General features: G+C 38.9%; 2 protein-coding genes across 2 annotated transcripts; both read right to left on the bottom strand.

Annotated features, from left to right (window-relative positions):
* Positions 1-6,240: 6,240 nt before the first annotated feature.
* Positions 6,241-8,803, bottom strand: LOC109021689 (protein FAR1-RELATED SEQUENCE 5-like). The gene is made up of 3 exons (XM_035694156.1): positions 6,860-8,803; positions 6,713-6,774; positions 6,241-6,612 (listed from the first exon to the last, which is right to left on the bottom strand). Exons 1-2 carry the CDS (start codon positions 8,684-8,686, stop codon positions 6,754-6,756), a joined length of 1,848 nt encoding a protein of 615 aa, XP_035550049.1. The 5' UTR covers positions 8,687-8,803; the 3' UTR covers positions 6,241-6,612; positions 6,713-6,753.
* A 6,331-nt stretch (positions 8,804-15,134) lies between these two features.
* LOC118349433 lies at positions 15,135-15,626 on the bottom strand. Its single transcript, XM_035693857.1, has one exon. The coding sequence runs from the start codon at positions 15,624-15,626 to the stop codon at positions 15,135-15,137; it is 492 nt and encodes a 163-aa protein (XP_035549750.1).
* Between the last annotated feature and the right edge of the window lie 5,253 nt (positions 15,627-20,879).

Genomic DNA, 20,879 nt, shown 5'->3' with positions numbered 1-20,879 from the left:
CACAAGATAGAATGAAAAAATTACTCAAATCTAAAACGAAAGGAACAATAATTTAATTTGGGCAATGATGTATACCTATGGCTCCAATCATATAAACAAAGCACTGTTGCACAACAACGCCACCTCAAGCTTGCCCCTCGGTATTTTTTGCCATTTTGAAAATCATAGAGGGTAGGTCAGGTGGCCTACAAGCTAGATCTCCTGAGATCCTTAAGAATTTACCCCACCTTCCATCTAACTCAACTCAAATACAAGATCGGTTCAAGGGTCACTTCCCTTCCCACACTACCCCCAGTGGACAACCAAGGAGTGATTTGGCTAGAGCTTGAAGAAATACTGAAGCTTCGAATGACCAAGGCGGGCAACCAAGTACGGGTGGAGCTCTTGGTCCGTTGTTAAGGCCAAGGGGCCGATGATGCCACTTGGGAAGTTTACTCACGGTTGAAGGAGAAGTTCCCTACCTTGCGGGAATGTGTTTTGAATGGGGGGATACGTAACAAACGATGGCTTAGATCTGAAGGTGGAAGCGCGAAGGATGGCGAAAGGCAAGAGAGAGGAAGGGAAGAAGACGAAACCCTAGCACATGTGAGGGATACTTATTCTGAACTGAAGTGGAGAAGTCGAAGTGTCGAACTCCTTAGTTCTGAAGGGAGTTCTGATGTATGGGGGGCTACGGTCGTGTGGGCTAGTGGCCCTTTTGTTATTTCATTGGTTCTTGTTCTTTTTATTTAGTTTGGTCTTGTTGGACTCTGGGCCATAGGCCTGGTTCCATTTTAATTCATGTAAGATTCCGTAGTAGGTCCATGACCATTGTGTGGACTATTAGTGGAGTCTATCTTATTGTACGCCTGGAACTTTTGGATGCACTATGCAAATACTATCGAAAAGATAAATGTTCTCATTTTTTCTTTAATTCCTGGAGGTGTTCCTCCTCGAAGAGAGCAACTATCTTTACCCACATTCACTACTTTATTCAATATTTCCATTATTTTCTTTGCTATGTTAGAATATTCCATTCGGAGAGACATAGAGAAATGAGTGTGAGAGGGGTCTGCGGGTTGAAATATTGTTTGGCTGGATTTTCGTGGTGAGGACAAAAAGTTGTAGGGAGGTTGTCAGTCTTGGGAGAAAGAAGCGAGTGAGGAGCAGAGACAATGGAAATCTACACCACCTAGGTCAAACTCCCATTTGGTGCTAAAAAAATCAAGGATGCTTGAGTCGTTGTCGTTGGTGTCGAGAATGGTCCCAAACCCTGGGTCTCCTCCTTTTCTGGCCATGATATGCTTTTTGCTCAGTACAACTATTGAAGGAGAAGGGAGATCTGAAGAATGAAAAATTGAGAAGGAATTTTTGTTCAATCGGACTTCCCCTTTTCTTTGACTTTTGGCATATTCTGCATCGCAGAAAACCCGTGCTTATAGCTTAAATTTTCATGGAGGTTGTTTTGGTATTCCTTTAATTTCTGTAGGATAATTTCACAATGTTGCTGATTTTGTTCCATCAGCTCTTTGATTTTAAGTAATAATGTAAGAGTTTTTTCTTCCATAGATTTTGATTGCACAAAGATCGGTGTCTCTTTAATACCAATTTGTAACACACTCCAGAGATTAGATAAAAACAACAAGGGTTTGCTCTTTTTGAGGGGAGCTCTTCCAGGAAAAATGGGAGAGAAAATAAGAGAGAAGTGACAAATGGGTTATAACATTTCAAAATGATCTGTTACACTCTCAACTGAGTACAAATACTCCCATGAAGACCTTACAGGAAGCTATGTTGAGGCCATGGGCCTTTTAAGTCCAAGCTAACAACAATAAGCCTAAGTGAGGATTCAAGCAACTGGGCTCAACTAACACAACCCTAGCCCATATTAAGAAATATAATAAAACTAAGCAAAAGACATCAGTCATCCAAGCGCATGAAAGCCCTTGAGCCCAAATCTCTAAATTCTTATTACCCCAAACCAAAGCCCGCAAAGTCCATAGTGACTTTCGCCCACTCCTGTAGATGTATTGAAGTGTGACACAAAAATAATATTAAAAAAAATATATTCTAATAATATTTTATTCAACTATAATCTCATCTTATTTGTGCAAGTAATGAGGCCCGAAAGGGCATGATTTCAATTCATTCAATACGCACCGTTTCTATGCATGAGGATTTTCTACTTAAATCAAACGAACGTTTCATCCTCTACATTACCACGCCAGGCGTGTGCGAGGAGTCCCCTAAGAGGGGACTACATAAAAAATTATTCAACCACGTAATATTTTTGTGGTTTGTACAATTTATTTTTCTGAGATGAATGAGGGACTTGATTCCTCATTAGATTTCTAGGTTTGACCCTATTGTTCAGAGACATTGTCTCCTACAAGAGAACTACCACTTTTCTCAAATTTTTAGGTGCACATGTCCTCTATATTTGTGAGACTTTGTTTTTCCAAAGCGTATGCCTATTGTTGGAGTAGCTCCAAGGCCATAAGTAATTTGATCTAGACAAGCAAAATCAATCAGACCAAACCAAATTATAGATTGGTCGGTCTCGATCCCAAAATATGTAGACTGATGACATTCGGTTTGGTCTCGGGGTCTACAAATTTTGGACCGGACTAAACCAAATTGGACAGAACCCCTATATATAGTTTTTAAAAATATTTTTAAAAATTTAATATATTATTTTTATATAGTAATTATATAAGTTAATAATGTAATTTTCATCTAATTTATTATCATTAACCATATAAAATATAAAATAATATATGCTATCAATTAATAATAAAATCATAAATCATGTGATAATTTATGTTATTATATGTAAATAGTTAGTACATCATACATTCATACATACTCTATTATTTACACTTAATTAAAATAATTAAGTATGTTTTTTAAATACCTAAGTTGCAAGCAAACATGAATAATTTATGTAAAATGAAATTGTTTGATATTCATTAACAATGGCTCGAGAGGGGTGTTAAGCGTGGCTCGAGCGAACACTGGGGTTTGTCTCTCGCTTGAGCCCACTGTCGCACGAGACTCGAGCGAACTCACTGATTGAGCTTTACTCAAGCCCATTTGAGCCCACTCGAGCGAACTCACATTTAGTAATTTAAATAATTTTTTTTATTAATTTATTTGAAAAAAAAGATGAAAAAAATAGAAAAATAATTAGACCGAGCTATCGGTCCGGTCCGGTCCTTATGGATGTTCGGTCTGGTCTAGTCCGAAGAAAAATTTTGGCCACACAAGAACGGATTGGACCGATTTACGCCCCTAGGTAGCTCCATGAATTTTTGTTGCTCCATAAGAGCTTCGATGGATTTGAGGTCCATCTTTTATCCTGCACAAGGAAACATCACGTTATACCTGTGTCTTTTAATTCTCCAGTTAGAGCTTCTGCTATACAATTCCTTTCTCCTTTGATGTGTTCAACATCACATTGATAGTTGTTAACCATTGCTGCCAACGAGTAATCTACTTAATTTGTTTATAATCACCTGCAATGTTAGCCTGCAAAAAATACAAAAAATTCTTTGAATCTGTACGAACTAAAAAGCGTTGAGGTGCTAGCTAGATAAATTTTAAATTTATCTATTCCTTTTTCCACACAGGATATTCTTTTTCATTGCTATGGTAATTTAATTTTGATCCTGAAAAAGAACCTGATGCATATCTACACAGTTCTTCATGATAAGAATCTTTATGTTCATTAACACCAGTCTTTCTTCTGGGTTTGGATGATATAAAGCTGGTAAATCTTTTACCTTAGCTTCATGTAATTGGAATCCTGGTTAGTCCAATTCCATACTACTTTTTTGAGCTTAAGCTGTAGAGGTTCTCTCACTCCAGCTAATCGCTTGATGCATGATTCGGCATAGGTTAAACAGCCTAAAAACCTTTGAAGCTGCTTCTTGTCTTTTTTTTTTTTTATGAAAGAATTGATCTCATTAATCAAAGATGTCAAATACATCAAACTCTAGGAACATAATCGAGTAAAAGAAACACTACATCATTTCTTTTGTGACTATATGTAAGATGAGAAATCCTTCTCGCAGGTGTCTCCTATAACATGCGTTTATCGGAAACCAATGGCCAGTTGCCACGTATGCGGCACATCAAGACGCGAAGACACGCGTGTTACAGGGAAAACACTCCCTAACCCAAATGAAAACCTCTCTCTGCTCTCTCGAACGAAAGCTCGAATGAAAACCTTTCTCTGCTCTCTCGAACGAAAATGAAAACGAAGATGAAAATACTCCCTCTCTCTCGTCTCTCGCTCTCTAGATCCCGAAAACCTTCATAATAGACGAAAACACTCCCTCTCTCTGTGCTCTCTCGCTCGACGGAACCTCACTCTCTCCGAATCTGTGATTTCGAAGTTTACTCCATCTCTGTCACTCTCCTTCCCTCTCGTGACCCAGGAATGACCCTAGTGGTAGTGCCGCCACGAAACCTGCAAGAAAGACGTTGAGGTAGTGCCATTTGGATTTGGATTGAAATTTTTCTTCTCCTCACATTAGATTAGGGTTTTATTTTTTCATATCCCTAATTTTCAGTTGATTTTGGATTTGGATTGAAATTTTTCTTCTCGTCACAGTAGATTAGGGTTTTATTTTTTCGTATCCCTAATTTCGTTTGACTATTTTTGTAGGTTTTTTTTACAATATATTTCCCAGAAAACCCGTAACCCTCCCTCAAGCAAACCTGGGAATGAAGGTAATTTTCAGTGTACTAATTTTTATTAGGGTTAGTAGTTCTGGAACATTTACCAGAATTGGAGAAGTCAATATGGTAATATTATTATAAATCAACTGCTCCATCTGTTATGATCTTGAATCAATTAGTGTAAGTTTTATTTTAAGCAATTAGTTATGCATTTCTTGGAGGTGAGATTGGTTGTTTGCAGAATTAGTTATGCAATTAGTGTAAGTTTTATGTTAAGCAATTAGTTATGCATTTCTTGGAGGTGAGATTGGTTGTTTGTAGAATTAGTTATGCAATTAGTGTAAGTTTTATGTTAAGCAATTAGTTATACATTTCTTGGAGGTGAGATTGGTTGTTTGCAGAATTAGTGAGGTGAGATTGGTTGTTTACAAAATTCTTGGAGGTGAGATTAGTTATGTTAAGGCTTCCTTGTAGAATAACTCATATTTCATGGATGTTTTGTTGTGTCTCACCTCCAAACCACTTTGCCACGGTCAGGGGTCCAACCCCACAATTATTCATCTAAATGTTGTTTTTATTCGGTATTTGCCACCATAACTGATGTGTAAAATGCAGTATAACAACCCAGCTAGTTCTAGTTCAAGTTCTTTGAGTTCAAGATCAAAAGATGAAGCTGAGTTGGATATACCACTTTGCCACTGTGGGATCCCATCAAAGTTAAGGATTTCTGCCAAAGATACTAGTTTTGGCAGACGGTTTTTCAATTGTCCAAAGTATAAGATGGACAAACAATGCGGGTTTTTTCAATGGATTGATTTTGAAATGGAACAAAACAGTTGTTGCAAAATTACATTGGAGTTAGCTCAAAGAAGGAACAACAGGATCAATCAAGCACGTGTAATGGCTGAAGAAGCAAAATTCAAAGCTATGGAAAAGAAGTACAAGGAAATATTACAAGTTCTATTGCTGTCATGGTTTTGTATTGTTTTGCTTTGTGCTGTAATTTTTGTGATGGTTTGAACGATAGTCATGTATATGTAATGGATTATGCAGTTTAATCTAGTTATGATTATGCAGTTTAATGGATTTTTTCAATGTGATGATTTCTGTTTAATGTATTGGATTTAATGTATTGTTTTGCTTTCTGGTCAATGATCTGAGCGCGTTTGAAATCATGCAGCTGGTTGCATGCTGTAGCTCAGCTATATACAGACCATAATGATAAATATTGATCAGGATAATAAATTTATAAGCAGCTGGTTGCATGCTGATATATGAAATGCTATTGAAATGCTATTGGTTACCTTCAACACGAATATCTAGATGAAATGACTTAAATAAGTACTCAAGACATTCCCCTTTTCATGCATTTCACGTTAAATAGATACAGAAAACACTGCTGGCGATTAGCATTACACAGGACACCAGCGATATAGCATTTCCCATGGCACGCATCAATTACTTTGATAAGGTACGCCAAACATCAAAATCTCCATGTATAAAATATTCCAATGGACCAACTATAGTCTTTGCTGCTGTTAATTTTTCATTATCACGAATCTTAGAAGGAGTAGCATACTACAACGCAAGTTGCCATCACATAAACAGAAACAAATCGATTACTGAAAGCTACAAACTCAAATCACTACAAAACCAAAGTATATAAAAGAAAAGAAAGAAATCCAAATCCATAACTGCAGTAAAATCTTTCCAAAATATATCTAGAAGTAAAACCATTACAAAAGTTTTCGACCGAATCAGTAAGAGAAACTGCATATCAAACTCATTCATGCATACAATCAATTTATAAATATTGATCAGGTTTGAGATCGACTCATTCATGCTACTTGGGCTCCAAATACATTAAGCCCATAAATTCAACATCTCCAAATTCAACATCTCCAACATTAAGCCCATGGAAACAATGCATTTATCGGAACTAGCCATTTCCTGTAACATTAACAAAAATAAAAAATAAATTAACTTCCCACAATAAGACTACCATCATGAGGTTTACACAGAACTGCCAAACAAGCAAAAGAACACCAACCTCATACTTCTTCATCAAGATCCACCCTTTGTGACATGTTGTCATTTACATTTCCAATATCCCTACATGAAAGACAAAATAAGCATAAAAATGAAGTGAAGTTATTAGATTAAAATACAAACAAAAATTTGAATATTTGTACCATACCCCAAACTCAAACATATGACATATACATATTGCCTTCGCTTCTTTACAGTTGAAAGTCACATAATAGATACGTTTGTCCTTGCCCTTAGGTGCCACCTCATACATTTTACTCTCACCCTCTTGCTGAACCTTTGTTGCTTTGTATCGTTGGCAATTGAATAGCTCGTCTTGAAAGATATTGAAGGACTTCCTTGTATACACTTTGGCTGCCTCTTCTTCAATTTCCCAACATGTTTTCAAAACCGGCCAACTCGACTTTGTTCTCACATCCTTCTCTTTTTCCTTAAAATAACGTGCATCTAAGGCTTTCTCGTACTGATGCACAAAGTCACTCACTATCGTGCTTGATCGCACATAATCCTTGAAGAATTTATTCATGCTCTCGCTCCTTTGTGTGGTTGACATCCCGGCACAAAATGTCGTTCGCAAGTAAGCCGGGACCCACTTCTCCCTTCGGTTGTAAAGATTTTGGAGCCAATCATTACCTACTAGATCATACTTCACTAGTATTGAAACCCATTCCTCCTCGAACTCATCAGCTGTTATAGTATCATGGATACAATGATGAAACTCTTTTTGAAAGTCTGGAAATTTGTGATAGACATGTGCCAAATGTTCTGGAAATTTTTGTAAAATATGCCACAAGCATAACAGGTGAGTTGTATTTGGGAGTACCTCTGAAATGGCTTTGGCCATTGCTTTGTCATCATCAGTAATAATGGTTGCAGGGGCACGCCCAAGCATTGCTTCTTGCCATGTTCTCAGTAACCATATATAGGATTCAGCTGTCTCATTCACTAACAACGCACAACCAAACATTATGGTTTGGTGATGATGATTAACTCCTGAGAACGGCACAAATGGCATCTTATAAACATTTGTGAGGTATGTCGCATCAAATGTGACGACATCTCCGAAATATTGATATGCAGATCTAGATCTAGCATCTGCCCAAAAACAGCTTCCCATACACCCATTCTCATCGACCTGCATTGAGTACACAAACCCAGGTTCTTTACACTGTCGCTCAAGAAAGTATGCATACAACCTTTGTGCATCTCCCTCTTCAAACAATTTTTTTCTTTTATTTCCCAAATAATTTTCGACGTCCTTTCCAATACAACCAATATTAAAATCACCACCTGTTTCTTTGCTTAACACCGACATTATCTTCCTTGTTGGTACACCAGTCTCATTCAATGTCTGAATGAGATTTTTTTGCACGCGTGTGACTCCTCTATGTCCACGTAGCATACTGGTACTTCTTGGTGTGAGTAGCTCATGATTGTGTTGAGGGTAAAACTTGCAAACTACCCACCTTTCACCATCTTTTTTTATACACATGGTAGCTTTACACCCAATTTTTGTTTCAGCTGGTTCGGGAATTTGTCTTTCTTTTTGTTTGAGACTTTCACGCCTAAATCCTTCCCTTGTACAAACATAGTGCACACCAATTAATTTTTTGTCTCCTCTCGATAATTGTGTATGGTTGGTCCTAATTGCAAAACCTTTTCGTCTTGCATAAGCCTTATAAAATGCTTGGGCATCCTCAACTTCATCAAATTCATTCCCAATGAACGGTTCAAAAAGTCCACTACTAGAAGTGGAAATGACATTGACTCCATCTCCATCTCCCATATTCACTCCATCTCCATCACCATCTCCCAAATTCACGCCATCTCCCATATTCAATCCATCTCCCAAATTCACATCACATTGATTATCCACAGTTTCATCCTCAACAGTTTCATTTACAACTTGTGGACAGTTTCTAGTCGTTACCATCTGAACATCATCACTATCCGAACTCCACCCAAAATCCTTCATCCCAACATAAAACAATGTAATCAATATTAAATTAATCCCTAAAAAATTAGAGAGTATAAAACAATGTAATCAATATTAAATCAATCCCTAAAACAATGTAATCAATCAACTAGTGGCCGAGAGTGTTACTGGAAGTAGTTTTGCAACTTATTTTTTTTATAATTGGACCTCTAACATGGATAATCTGATAGTTTCTTGGGATGCATTTTGAAAAAATAAGTCTTACATTACCTTTAAAAAAATCACGAATCACATGCATATTATTTTCCTTCAATTTTCACATTACTTAATAATAATGGGTCCAAGCTAACGTATCATGTAGTTACATTATCTTAGACTCATGATTATCATTGAGAAACTCATGTGTGATCTATTCCCATTTCTTTCAAGCACTACCTTTAAAATCACAAACTTTAACGTTCGAAATGGTCAAATTTATCAACCTAAATGTTTAGCAAATGAGATTTTAATTTCGGCCAATATTTATCTTTGCCCAATAATGGCAGCTTTTGGGTATGGGTAATGCTCGAGATTCATGCATCATACATTGGCACAAGGCAAAGGAGCATGCGCAGATGGTGACAAAGTGTATAGGCATAACACAGATTTTTCATTTCATTCTAGATTACAATTGGAAACTAGAGAAAACTAGAGAAAAACAACAAAACACAGACCATATGGAAAACTGGTTGACTGGTTTGTCGTTGAGCAGATGGTGATAAATCAAAGCCAAAAACCCTACAACAAATTCACGCAAAACACAGACCATTAGAATTAGGGTTTACAAAAAATTAGACATGTGCCAAAAAATTAGGAATATGAGAAAATTGGAGGAAATTGGTACCTGAGTGAGGTCCTCCGACGGTGAAGTTGCAATACAGTTTCGGGGTCTTAGTTCCAGGTTCTTGAACGAAGGTAGAGAGAGGGAATGAGAGAGAGAGAGATTCTGAACTTCTTCTTAGGGTTTCCGTGAGAGAGATCGAAGGGGAGAGAGGGAAGGAGAGAGACAGAGATTCTAAAGCTCGGTTTAGGGTTTTCGTGAGGGAGAAGACAGATCGAAGGAGAGAGATTATGAAGCTCGGTTCGGAGAGGGAAGGAGAGTGAGAGTGACGGAGACCGAGAGAGCACAGAGAGTGCGAGAGCACAGAGAGAGCGAGACTGATCGATTTCGTCGAGCGGGAAGGGGAGAGGGAGTGATCCCCTGCTATGCGTGTACCGTGATTTACTGATTGACTGTATACGTGGCAGCTCATGATTCGTCTCCGTTAATTACCGATTATCGGTGCCACCTGCCCAAAGAAGCTCTGATGTAAGATACACGAGGGGCATGTTTCAAAATCATAGATATCCTCTGAGCAACCAAAAGCAGTTTTTGCTAGATGATGTGCTGCCATATTAGCTTCTCGGTTGGTATGTGTAACTGACCAACAAGCATATGAATTCAAAATCTCTCTTGCATCTTCTACCAGGCAGCCACCCAAGCTCCAATTCTTTGTGTAATTCTTCAATAAATCCACCACTTGCTTTGAATCACCCTCCAGACAAAAATGTGTTATGCCAACCTCTTTGCAAAAAACTGCAGCTAGGAGCATACCGTATGCTTCAGCATCAAAAGAGGATCCTTTGAGATTTCTGTGAGCCTATAAACCTCCAATAAAGAGACCATGGTGATCTATGATGAGGACTCCAATTCTAATTTTCCTGTCCTTTTGATTTACAGCAGCATCCCAGTTGACCTTAAATAACCCTTCCTCAGGCTTTGACCACCTTGGAAACCCTGCATTAGTTGTGAGTTTGGCCCCTATGTCCTCTGTGAGAGCTTCCCTATATAATACCAGTTCTGTTTTGGCCAGTTGGTGGAGGGCATTTGGGTGTTTGAATTCTTTTCCGAGAAGAGTATTGTTCATTCTAGTCCATATGCCCCTCATAGTTGCTGCCACTTCTTCTAGTTCCTTTAAACTGAGTATCTCAACGAGTCTGGACCAGATATAAAAAATCAGATCACTTTGCACGGATAGCTTTTGCACCTTTTTCACTCCCTGACCCCACACATCTTTAGCAGCAATGCATCCCCATAGAACATGTCCAGAGGTTTCTGCCTCCTGCTTGCAGGTCAAGCATGAACTGTGTTCCACCACTTTCCTCCTTCTTAGGTTTGCTAGAGTAGGTAAAGCCTCATTATATGCTCTCCATAGGAACATCTTGGTAGCAGGGGTTACTCTTAGCTTCCAAATAGTTTTCCAAGCCTGTTTTTCTTTTTCTTTACCTGAGGTCTCCCCTTCCTGAGCACACTCCAACACTTTACTGAGATGGTACCGACTCTTGACAGTGTAGAGCCCATTTGTAGTGAATTGCCACACTAATTTGTCTTCTCTCCCCCTCATGCTAATCGGTATTGATTTAATATCAGTTATTTCTTGTTGGGTGAATAGCTCTTGTAAGAGGGGTTCCTTCCATTGCTGCACTTGGGGGTCAATCAGATCACTAACCTTTTCACACCAACAATCCACCTCTCGGATAGACTGAATCTTATATGGAGGTGAAAAAGGTAGCCATTTAGCTGACCATATGTTAACATGTTGGCCATTCCCCACCCTCCATATGAGACCTTCTTTTAACAAGTTTAGCCCTGCATGAATGCCTCGCCAGGCAAAGGATGGCCCTGTCCCCACTTTAGCTTCTAACAACCCCACCTTACTGAAGTACTTCTGCTTAAGGATCTTGCCCACCAAAGAGTTTGGGTTTTGTAAAATTCTCCACCCTTGCTTTGAGAGTAAAGCAAGGTTGAAACTCCTCAGATCTCGAAAACCAAGGCCTCCCATTTCTTTGCTATGGCTGAGTTGCTTCCAGTTTACCCATTGAATTTTGGAACTATCTTCATTGAAGCCCCACCAGAATTTCCTGAGTAATTGATTTAGCTTACTGGTGATGGAGATTGGTATCATGAACATACCCATAGCATAGGTGGGAATGGCTTGAAGAACTGCTTTGAGGAGGACTTCCTTGCCTGCTACAGAGAGGTATTTGTTTTTCCAGATGGAAACTCGACTCCAGGTTCTATCAATAAGAGTATGAAATGATGCCACCTTTGCTCTGCCCACCAAAGTGGGAAGTCCCAAGTATTTTTCAAAAGTGCCACATGATTTAACCCCTGTAAGCTCCAAAATTTGTTGTTGAGCTGCCTGGCCAGTATTTCTACTAAAGAAAATAGAGGACTTGTCTTTGTTTATCACCTGTCCCGATGCCTTCTCATATATGTCAAGTATGTTGAGCACATGGCTGAGTTCCTCAGCTTTAGCTTGGCAGAAGAGCAGACTGTCATCTGCAAAAAAGAGATGGTTCACTGATATTGGACTTCTTCCAATAGGGACAGGGGTCAAAACACCACAGGCTTCAGCTTGGTTTAAAAGTGCAGTGAGGGCTTCTGCACATAAGATGAAAAGGTAAGGGGATAAAGGGTCCCCTTGCCTAAGGCCCCTTGAAGGCAAAAAGGACTCTTGAGGCTCCCCATTTACAAGTATAGAATATGATACGGACTGGAGGCAGGTCTGAATTAAAGTAATCCACTGAGGAGGGAACCCCATCTTGATCATAATAGCTTCCACAAACTGCCATTCCACCCTATCATATGCCTTACTCATATCTAGTTTCATAGCCATAAATCCTCTTTTACCTTTCATTCTTGAGTTCATGGAATGTAAGATCTCATAAGCTACCAATGTGTTATCAGAAATGAGTCTCCCGGGAACAAAGACACTTTGGTTGAGGGAGATGAGCTTAGGCAGAATAGCCTTCAGCCTGTTGGCAATGGTTTTGGAAACAATTTTGTAAACAACATTACACAAACTAATGGGCCTGAAATCAGTAACTCTCTTGGGGTTTTTAACCTTAGGAATGAGGGTAATAAAGGTATCATTAACCTCCTTCAGTGAACCACCTTGGTTTAGTACTTTGAGTGCAAAATTACACACTTGCTCACCCACCACCTCCCAATGCTTTTGGTAGAACTGAGCTGGGAATCCATCAGGGCCAGGAGACCCTAGTGGATTCATCTGAAAGATAGCTTCTTTTATATGTTCTTTGTTGAAAGGGGTCATTAACCAGGCCTGCATCTCTAAGTCCAGTTTTGATCCCAATGCAAATAGGCAGTTTTCAAAATTAGTGGGGTGTGTAGAGGCAAAAAGGGAAGAGAAAAAACCTGTGAATACACCTCCAATCTCTGTTTGCTCAGTTACAATCCTCCCTTGTGGGGCCTCAACCCTTTTAATATAATTGGTCTTTCTTCTCTGACTTGCCTGCATATGAAAGTAACGAGTGTTCCTGTCTCCATGTTTGAGCCAGTGTTGTTTTGCCCTTTGGCGCCACTTTAAATCATTTTCTGTCATAGCAGACACCACATCCTCCTGGGCCTTTTTCATGCAAGCAAGATGACTGCCTGAGCCAGATTCTTGTAATTCCCCAATGCTTTGTAGTCCCTGTGTGATGTTCATGTTCTGCTGCTTCTTTGTTTTCTGCTTCCAAGCCAGCAGCTCCTGTTGACAAGTATCTAGTTGTTTTCTCAGGTCATTATCCTCAGAACTTGATCTATTGTCCTTCCTCCATGCCTCACTGACTACCTTTTGGCATTCTTCCTTTAACTCCCATGCCATCTCATATCTGAAGCACACTCTTCTTTTCCTTCTCTTGTGGCTTGTTCTGCATGTTTCAATGAGGAGTGGTGAATGGTCAGATTTAACTGCTGCAAGAGCAGTGCACGAGCTATGCTTGAAGATATCATTCCATTCCTTATTTCCCATTGCTCTATCAATCTTTTCCTTTGTGAATTCCCTGCCAGCCCTATTATTAGACCATGTAAAGCTTAGTCCCTGCGAGTGAATGTCATTAAGGCCACAAAATTCAACTGCTTGCCTAAACTCCTCAATTTGTTTATAGGGTCTGCTTGCTCCACCCATTTTCTCCTTTTGGTGAAGGATCTCATTGAAGTCTCCAGAGCACAGCCAGGCCATGGGCCTAGGGGGTTTGATCATCTTCAAAAGTTGCCAACTGCCTTTCCTTTTTCTAGTATCTGGGTGACCATAAAAACCAGTAAATTGCCATGTTGGTCCACAGTCATCTTCCTGAATCAGTGCACTGATATGCCATCTAGTGTAATTAATCAATTTGACATTCCATTTATCTTTCCATAAGAGAGCAATACCACCACTTAGTCCCACACAATCAACTGCAAAGCAACCATCCATCATTAGAGTTCTCCTGATCCCTTCCATTCTTTTTGTTCTGCTTTTAGTTTCCACAAGGAAAACTAACAAGGGGCACTTTTCCTTAGATAAATTCCTAAGGACACAAACTGACCGAGGGTTCCCAAGCCCTCGGCAGTTCCACACCAAAATACTCATTGATTTTGGCAGGGCTGGAGACCAGCCTCTGCCTGAACCAGTGAGTCTTCATTTGTGTCAGCAATTCCTTTACTCTTTTTTGAGACCAAGTTGATATGTGTCTTCCTTCTCTTGCATCCCCTCTGGTAGAAAACTCTGGCTGGCCTGTTAGGGGAATCAACCAGAGGGGTATCACCATTGCCTTCCTCATGAATGGCTCTTTCCCGAGCCTTTCTTTTCCACCTTCTGACAGTGCTTACCAAGTCAACCCTACCATGCTTCACGTGATCATTTGAACTAGCCAACTTGCATGACTCCTTATCTTGTCCCGAAACCTGCTGCCTAGGAACCTGCTGCCTAGGAATATCAAACCTCCTAGTAGGAGCCACCCCCTTCCTTTTTGAACCTTCCCACTTTCCATGATCAAAGGTGGGGTTCCAATTTCCTTCTTTGCACATAAAGTCCTTTTTTGGTGTGTCAGACCCAAAAGATGACACATGCACGTGTGTTGACTGCAAGCCTTCAGTGGGTTGATCTTCCATCTGATCTTGTAACTGGTTCCCAAGGTAGCTACCCTGGACAGGATCAACTCTTACTATTGTTTCTTCTGCTGGTGGTTGGGATTGGACCCCTTGCTTCTTTTCTTCCTCATTTTCCGCTAGGGACGTGTCTTGCTTTCCCGCCAAAACTTCCACTTTGAGAGCTTTGCCCTTGCACCTTGGTTCTTCACGTGCAACCCGATCCCTGTCTCCTTGTTGTTCATCCTTGCGGTGGTTCCCACCTCCACCACCACCGTACCTACGCCTGTCAAAAATGTTTGTGTTTCTGGGTTGCCCTCGTAACCAGGGGCCAAATTGGTATGAAACTTGTTCATCGCCTTGTTGCTCAGCTCTCTGCCTTGTGCAGCTCCTTCCTTTGTGAAATAGCACCCCACACTTGAAGCAAAAGCTTTGTAAACGTTCGTATTTAAAGGGAATCCAGTGTTGTTTTTCACCTAGCATCAACCATTTCCCTCTCAGAAGCGGTTGATGGAGATCCACCGCTACCCTTACTCTGAGGCATCTCCCCCAAGCTCACCCATCAGCCTCGGCTTCAACTCTGATAACATGACCAATTGCTTCTGCAAACTGCTGACCAAACTCTTCTGTCATGGTTGCTAGCGGCAGGTTATGCAACTGCACCCAAAAAGGTTCAAACCGAAACTGTAATGCATGAATGGATATTGTTTCATCCACTTCCATCATGGTTAGAAGGTGTCTATCAAAGAACCATGGACGTCCACTCAAGACTCTCTCTTTATCTGTCAGCTTTTGGAATTCTATCTGAAAACATTGTTCTCCCAACTCCTTGAAAATAACCCATCCCTCCAGCTTCCATATTTGAGACATTGTGACCCTAAATCCCTTGCTGTTAACACTCTTCTCAGTTAAGGCCTTCCCCACCAGACAGTTTTTGCCCCGTGCATCTTCCTCAATGTAGGTTTCTGGGTTGACATGAAAGAAAGAGCTTTCCTCCTTGGAAAGATGTAGCTTCTCCCATTGCGATGTTAAATCCTCTGTTTCCATTACGAACTCACAAGCAAAAACCGATACCACAGTGCTCACATGAAGTGAGACGTAGAGCTTTGAGATTAAACCCAAGGCACTGGAACCTCACACTTCCTCTCAGAGAAAGGGAGGCACTCTCTCATAAAGCTGTAAAAGTTAAAATATTGAAATTTCGTTCTTGCTTCTTGTCTTTGATCTTGTCCGGAAAACTTTGAATATCATCTAGGACATGTTGCTGTAGCTTATGCTTTCTTTTTTCTAAAGTTAAGCCTAAGTAATTTATTTTCCGGACCATTATCACAGCTTTCTTTCTGGTAATACAATTCCGTTATGGATGCAAACACTTAAAACAGTCTTTAGATCCTTTACGTGTTCATTTTCTTCATCACTAAAGATTAGTATCGTCTATATAAACAATACAAAAATCTTTAAATGGTTTCAGGATATAATCCATATGTCTCTGGAAAATATATACCTGGTGCTTGTTTTAGTCCAAATGGAATTATCTTCCATTCGTACTGTCCTCGAGGGCAGCTGAATGCCGTCAATGTGGTGCATTCAGGTTTTAGCTTTATTTGCCAAAATCCTGATTTGCAATCTAATGAGGAGAACTACCATTGTTTCCCTCTGATCAACTCTATGAGTTGTTCTTTCTTTGGAATGTAATAACTAGGGCTGTGCATAATGGGCCGTAAGCCCGACCCGTCCGAATGAACCGACCTCCTCAACCCGTGAAATACGGGTTCATCGGGTCATTTGTTTGAAATCGGGTTTTAATCCAAACAACCCGTCGAAACCGATTCAGTTCACGAAAACAACGAAAACACTCTCCTCTCCGCTGCGGAAACCCTAGTCAGTGTCGCCGTTCTCAGTCGCCGTCGCCGATCGTAGAGGTCATCGCAGACGGGTGCGTTCTCTCTCTCTCTCTATCTTGTTCTAACTTCGAGCTTTGTTTGGTGCTCTGTGTGTGCGTTCTCTCTCTCAGAGGTCATCGCAGACGGGTGCATTCTCTCTCTCAGTCTTTGGGACGTTCTATTACATTTCTCTGCTGCTTTTTGTTCTCTGTTATGCTTCTGTTGATGTGTTCTTTTCCGTGCTGCCATTTGTTATTCTCATTTGATGTTCCTGCGCGCTGCTGAGCTGTTGTGCTTGCTGCTCCTTATTCTATCAATTATGCAGGATTCTTCAATCTGTTGATGGGTAGATCACAAGTGATAAGCATAATTACTTTTGTTCTAAATAGGGATTAAAATATATCTATCATGGATGGACAAGAAATTCCTCATTGGCATCAATATGCCAATGAAGCAGGATAGAATGAGTCTTTTGGTGGTTTATGACGAAGAGCCTTGAGAGCTTTGGGAGCTGAGTTCAGCTTTAGAAATACCAGACTGGAACTTTGTTGGGACTGGAACTTTGTTGGAAATACCATAGACCATAAACTAAAAAGGTTGCTTTTAATAATCATATTCGTTTTTGTTGGAACTTCCAAAAATAATATAAATATAAAAACTTTTTTAATTAATCTGCTGCACTTTTGTGTTGCAATACCACACTTTTAATTAATCTGCTAAACTTTTTTAATATAAATAGATTTTTATGATCTATTGTATTTTGAATTTTCATTCAGCAGAGAAGTGTGGCAATGCAATACATATATAACATGCTATCTATATATATATATATATATATATATACATGTATGTATATATATATACACACACACACAACATGTTTACTGATGGCATAATAACTTGAGAGAGGCTTCTTTGCATTGAACTCACTTTCTATGTCATATGCTGCATAGCAACCTTCCTTCCCTTTAGCACAGAGCACAAAGTAAAGGCCGATGAACATAAGGAACATGCCAGTAAGGCTGCATGAAAATAAACATTCAAATGTTTACAAAGTTTACATGAATATACTTTAGAAGCATCGAGCTATGGAGGGTGATATATAGTTACCAGTAGAGAAAAAGCAATCAAGTCTCTGATATTCACAAGTGGCCAACCAATATGAATTCTGCTTGTTGGTCTTGTGATATTATATAAACTAATTTATTTTAATTGGTTTCTCCAATGCCTGTGGATTGGTATTTATCCGTCACTCTCCAATGTAATGTTTCTGGCTCCTCTTCTTACTTCTGAGCTGCTTATTATCCTTTGTTCCTTCTGAATGATGAATAAGCTTTGTCCATCGACTCAACAGATTGATGAGAGGATGTAGATAGATGCATGTCATTACTAAATGTCTCGTTAACATAGACATAGCCGCACTCTGTGGGAGGCTTGCAGCAACCAGACTATAATATCACAAGACCAACCAGTGTATATTTGTTAAGACATATATAGTGCGGCTATTACAAATCATTTCTGTACTTATCTAACATGATCACTCGTTACCAAATTTGCCAAATTTGATAAATATCCTCAACTTGTTTTACATTTAATGCTGAAAATAGATTTGCAATTGATATGTGTGTGTGTAAGTGTTAAATGTTAAAATAATCTCTGGAATTTGTCATTTGCATCTTGCCTTTTTCTTTTGATAGTGGTTTCTCTTTCTTTTGAGTTTCTTTAAATCATAAAAATAGAGTAATTTTTAGTTCATATCCTAATATTTTGATTTTTATATGTTATATTATATGTCAGCTCATATATGGATTGCTTCGAAAGTGACAGTCCTTTGGAAAACCGATCACAAATGGCTTCAAATATTAACTTGTCTAGTGACACAAGTCTCCCAGTCCCTCCTCGTAAAAGAAGGGCAAATAAGGACCCCTCAGCAGTGTGGGATCATTTCACTAAAATAGATGGATATCCTTTAAATGACCCAAAAGCGAAGTGTAATTATTGTCACAAGATTTACTCTTGTCATCCCAAAAGACATGGTACATCAAGTATGCTACAGCATCTTGGTACTTGTAAGCAACATCCTCATAGAATTAGACTTACGGATCAACAGACTATGAGTTGTGAGGGGGCTCTTGAGGGAATTGGAGATAGTGATGTCAATAACTCGGCAAATGCACATAAGTTTGATTCAGAAATTGTACGAATGGCAATTGCTGAAATGATAATTTGTGATGAGCTTCCATTTAGGATAGTAGAAGCCCAGGGATTTAGGAAAGTATGTAGATCACTTGAACCGAGGTTCCAAGTGCCATCTCGAACTACTGCGGCGAGAGACTGTATTAAACTATTTAAAATGGAGAAGGAGAAGTTAAGGAAAATATTTAAGACGGTTGGGCGGGTTAGTTTAACCACTGACACATGGACTTCGATTCAAAACTTAAATTATATGTGTCTTACTGCACATTTTATCGACTATGAATGGAAACTACACAAAAGAATTCTAAACTTTTGCATGATCCCTAATCACAAAGGAGAAACTATTGGAAAGTATGTAGATTCATGTCTATAAGATTGGGGTATTGACAAGATCTTTACTGTTACAGTTGACAATGCTTCCTCAAACGATGTTGCCATTGAGTATTTGAGGAAGTTCATAGGAGGTCATTTGTTGGAAGGGAAGTATATTCACATTAGGTGTTGTGCCCATATTATGAACCTCATTGTGAATGATGGGCTCAAAGATTGTGATGATTCAATTACAAGAGTGCGTAATGCGGTTAGGTATGTTAGATCATCTCCCGCAAGAATGGATAAATTCAAAAAGTGTATAGAGAAGGAGAAAATTGGTTGTACGAAATTGGTATGCCTTGATGTTTCTACAAGTTGGAATTCGACTTATCTAATGCTAGAAGTTGCAGAAGCATTTAAAAAACCATTTCTGCGATTGGAGAAGGATGATGATTCTTTTTTTCGTTATTGTTGTAATGTGAACTTGAGCCCTCCAAACTCTAGTGATTGGGAGGGATTTGGCTTCGTTTGGAACCAAAAATCCTCTCAACTCATCTCAACTCATCATTACAACTTTTTCAAATCCCAATACAAAATATAATAAACAATTCAACTTTTTCAAATTCTAAAATAATAATAATAATAATAAATAATATTCTAACAATATTTTATTATCTCAACTCAACTCAACTCAACTCACTTCAACATCCAAACGCAACCTTAGAGTATTGATAAAGTTTTTGAAGATTTTTTATGATGCTACTGTGAGACTTTCTGGCTCTTTGTATGTCACATCTAATGCATATTTCCAAGAATTTTGTGGCATCCAATCACATTTGTCAAAAATGTGTCAAAGTAATGATGCAGTGTTGAAATGTATGGCGGCGAATATGAAGATTAAGTATGATAAATATTGTGGATCAATCGAGAAGACTAACTTGATGATATTTATTGCTGTTGTTCTTGATCCAAGATGCAAATTTAATCTTTTGCATTTTTGGTTCAAAAAAATATATGGTGGTAATTTAGTCGAAGAAATGATGACAAAAATGAAACAATTGATTATTGATATTTATGGAGAATATAGTGTTGTGTATGGGAGTTCAAGTGGAGTTTCCTATTCTGAGCCTCCTTCCTCAGTTGATCCTAGTATGATTGATTCTGATTCTCAACAGAGTTTTTGGGTTGAGTATGAGCAAGAAATAATTGAATCTAATTTGATGAACAAATCAGAGATCGATCAGTACTTGGAACATGGTTGTGAGACACGAGCTCCAAATTTTGATATTTTAGATTGGTGGAAGATCAATGAAGTAAAATATCCTATTTTGGCAAGAGTTGCACGGGATGTGATGGCCATTCCCGTTTCTACTGTTTCTTCTGAATCAGCCTTCAGTACAGGGGGTCGGGTGCTTGACCCATTTCGTAGTTCACTATCTCCAAGAACAGTCGAGGCACTCGTTTGTACACAAAATTGGTTGAGGGATCCAATACCCATTGATCTTCGTGCCTCCTTGGATAATATTGAAAGCTTTGAGGCGGAATTGGGTAATAAACTTATTTCTTATTTACATATTTATTAAACTTTTTCATTATGTTTATTTTTATATCATTTAATAATTATCATGTGTTTTTTTAGAGTTTGATCCAAAATCAAGTTTTACTTACGTTGATGAGGAGTAACTCAAGGCTTATGGTTTGCATGATGGTATGTTTTTCATTTTCACTCTTTTGTTAGATAAACTAAACCACTTTGTGTTGACTTGGATTATTTGATGTGTTATTATTGATTTGGTGTTAGACTTTTTCATAATGACAGATATAGAGGGAGAGATGGGAAGCTGCTGTTATTTGATTGTTGGATGCTCTTCAATCTTTTATCCGTTAATGTTCATATTTTTGTAATTTA

This window comes from Juglans regia, chromosome 9 (genome assembly GCF_001411555.2).
Source record: "Juglans regia cultivar Chandler chromosome 9, Walnut 2.0, whole genome shotgun sequence".
Classification (NCBI taxonomy): domain Eukaryota; kingdom Viridiplantae; phylum Streptophyta; class Magnoliopsida; order Fagales; family Juglandaceae; genus Juglans; species Juglans regia.
The sequence above is the reverse complement of the archived record's forward strand: the minus strand, read 5'-3'. Positions and strand labels throughout refer to the sequence as shown.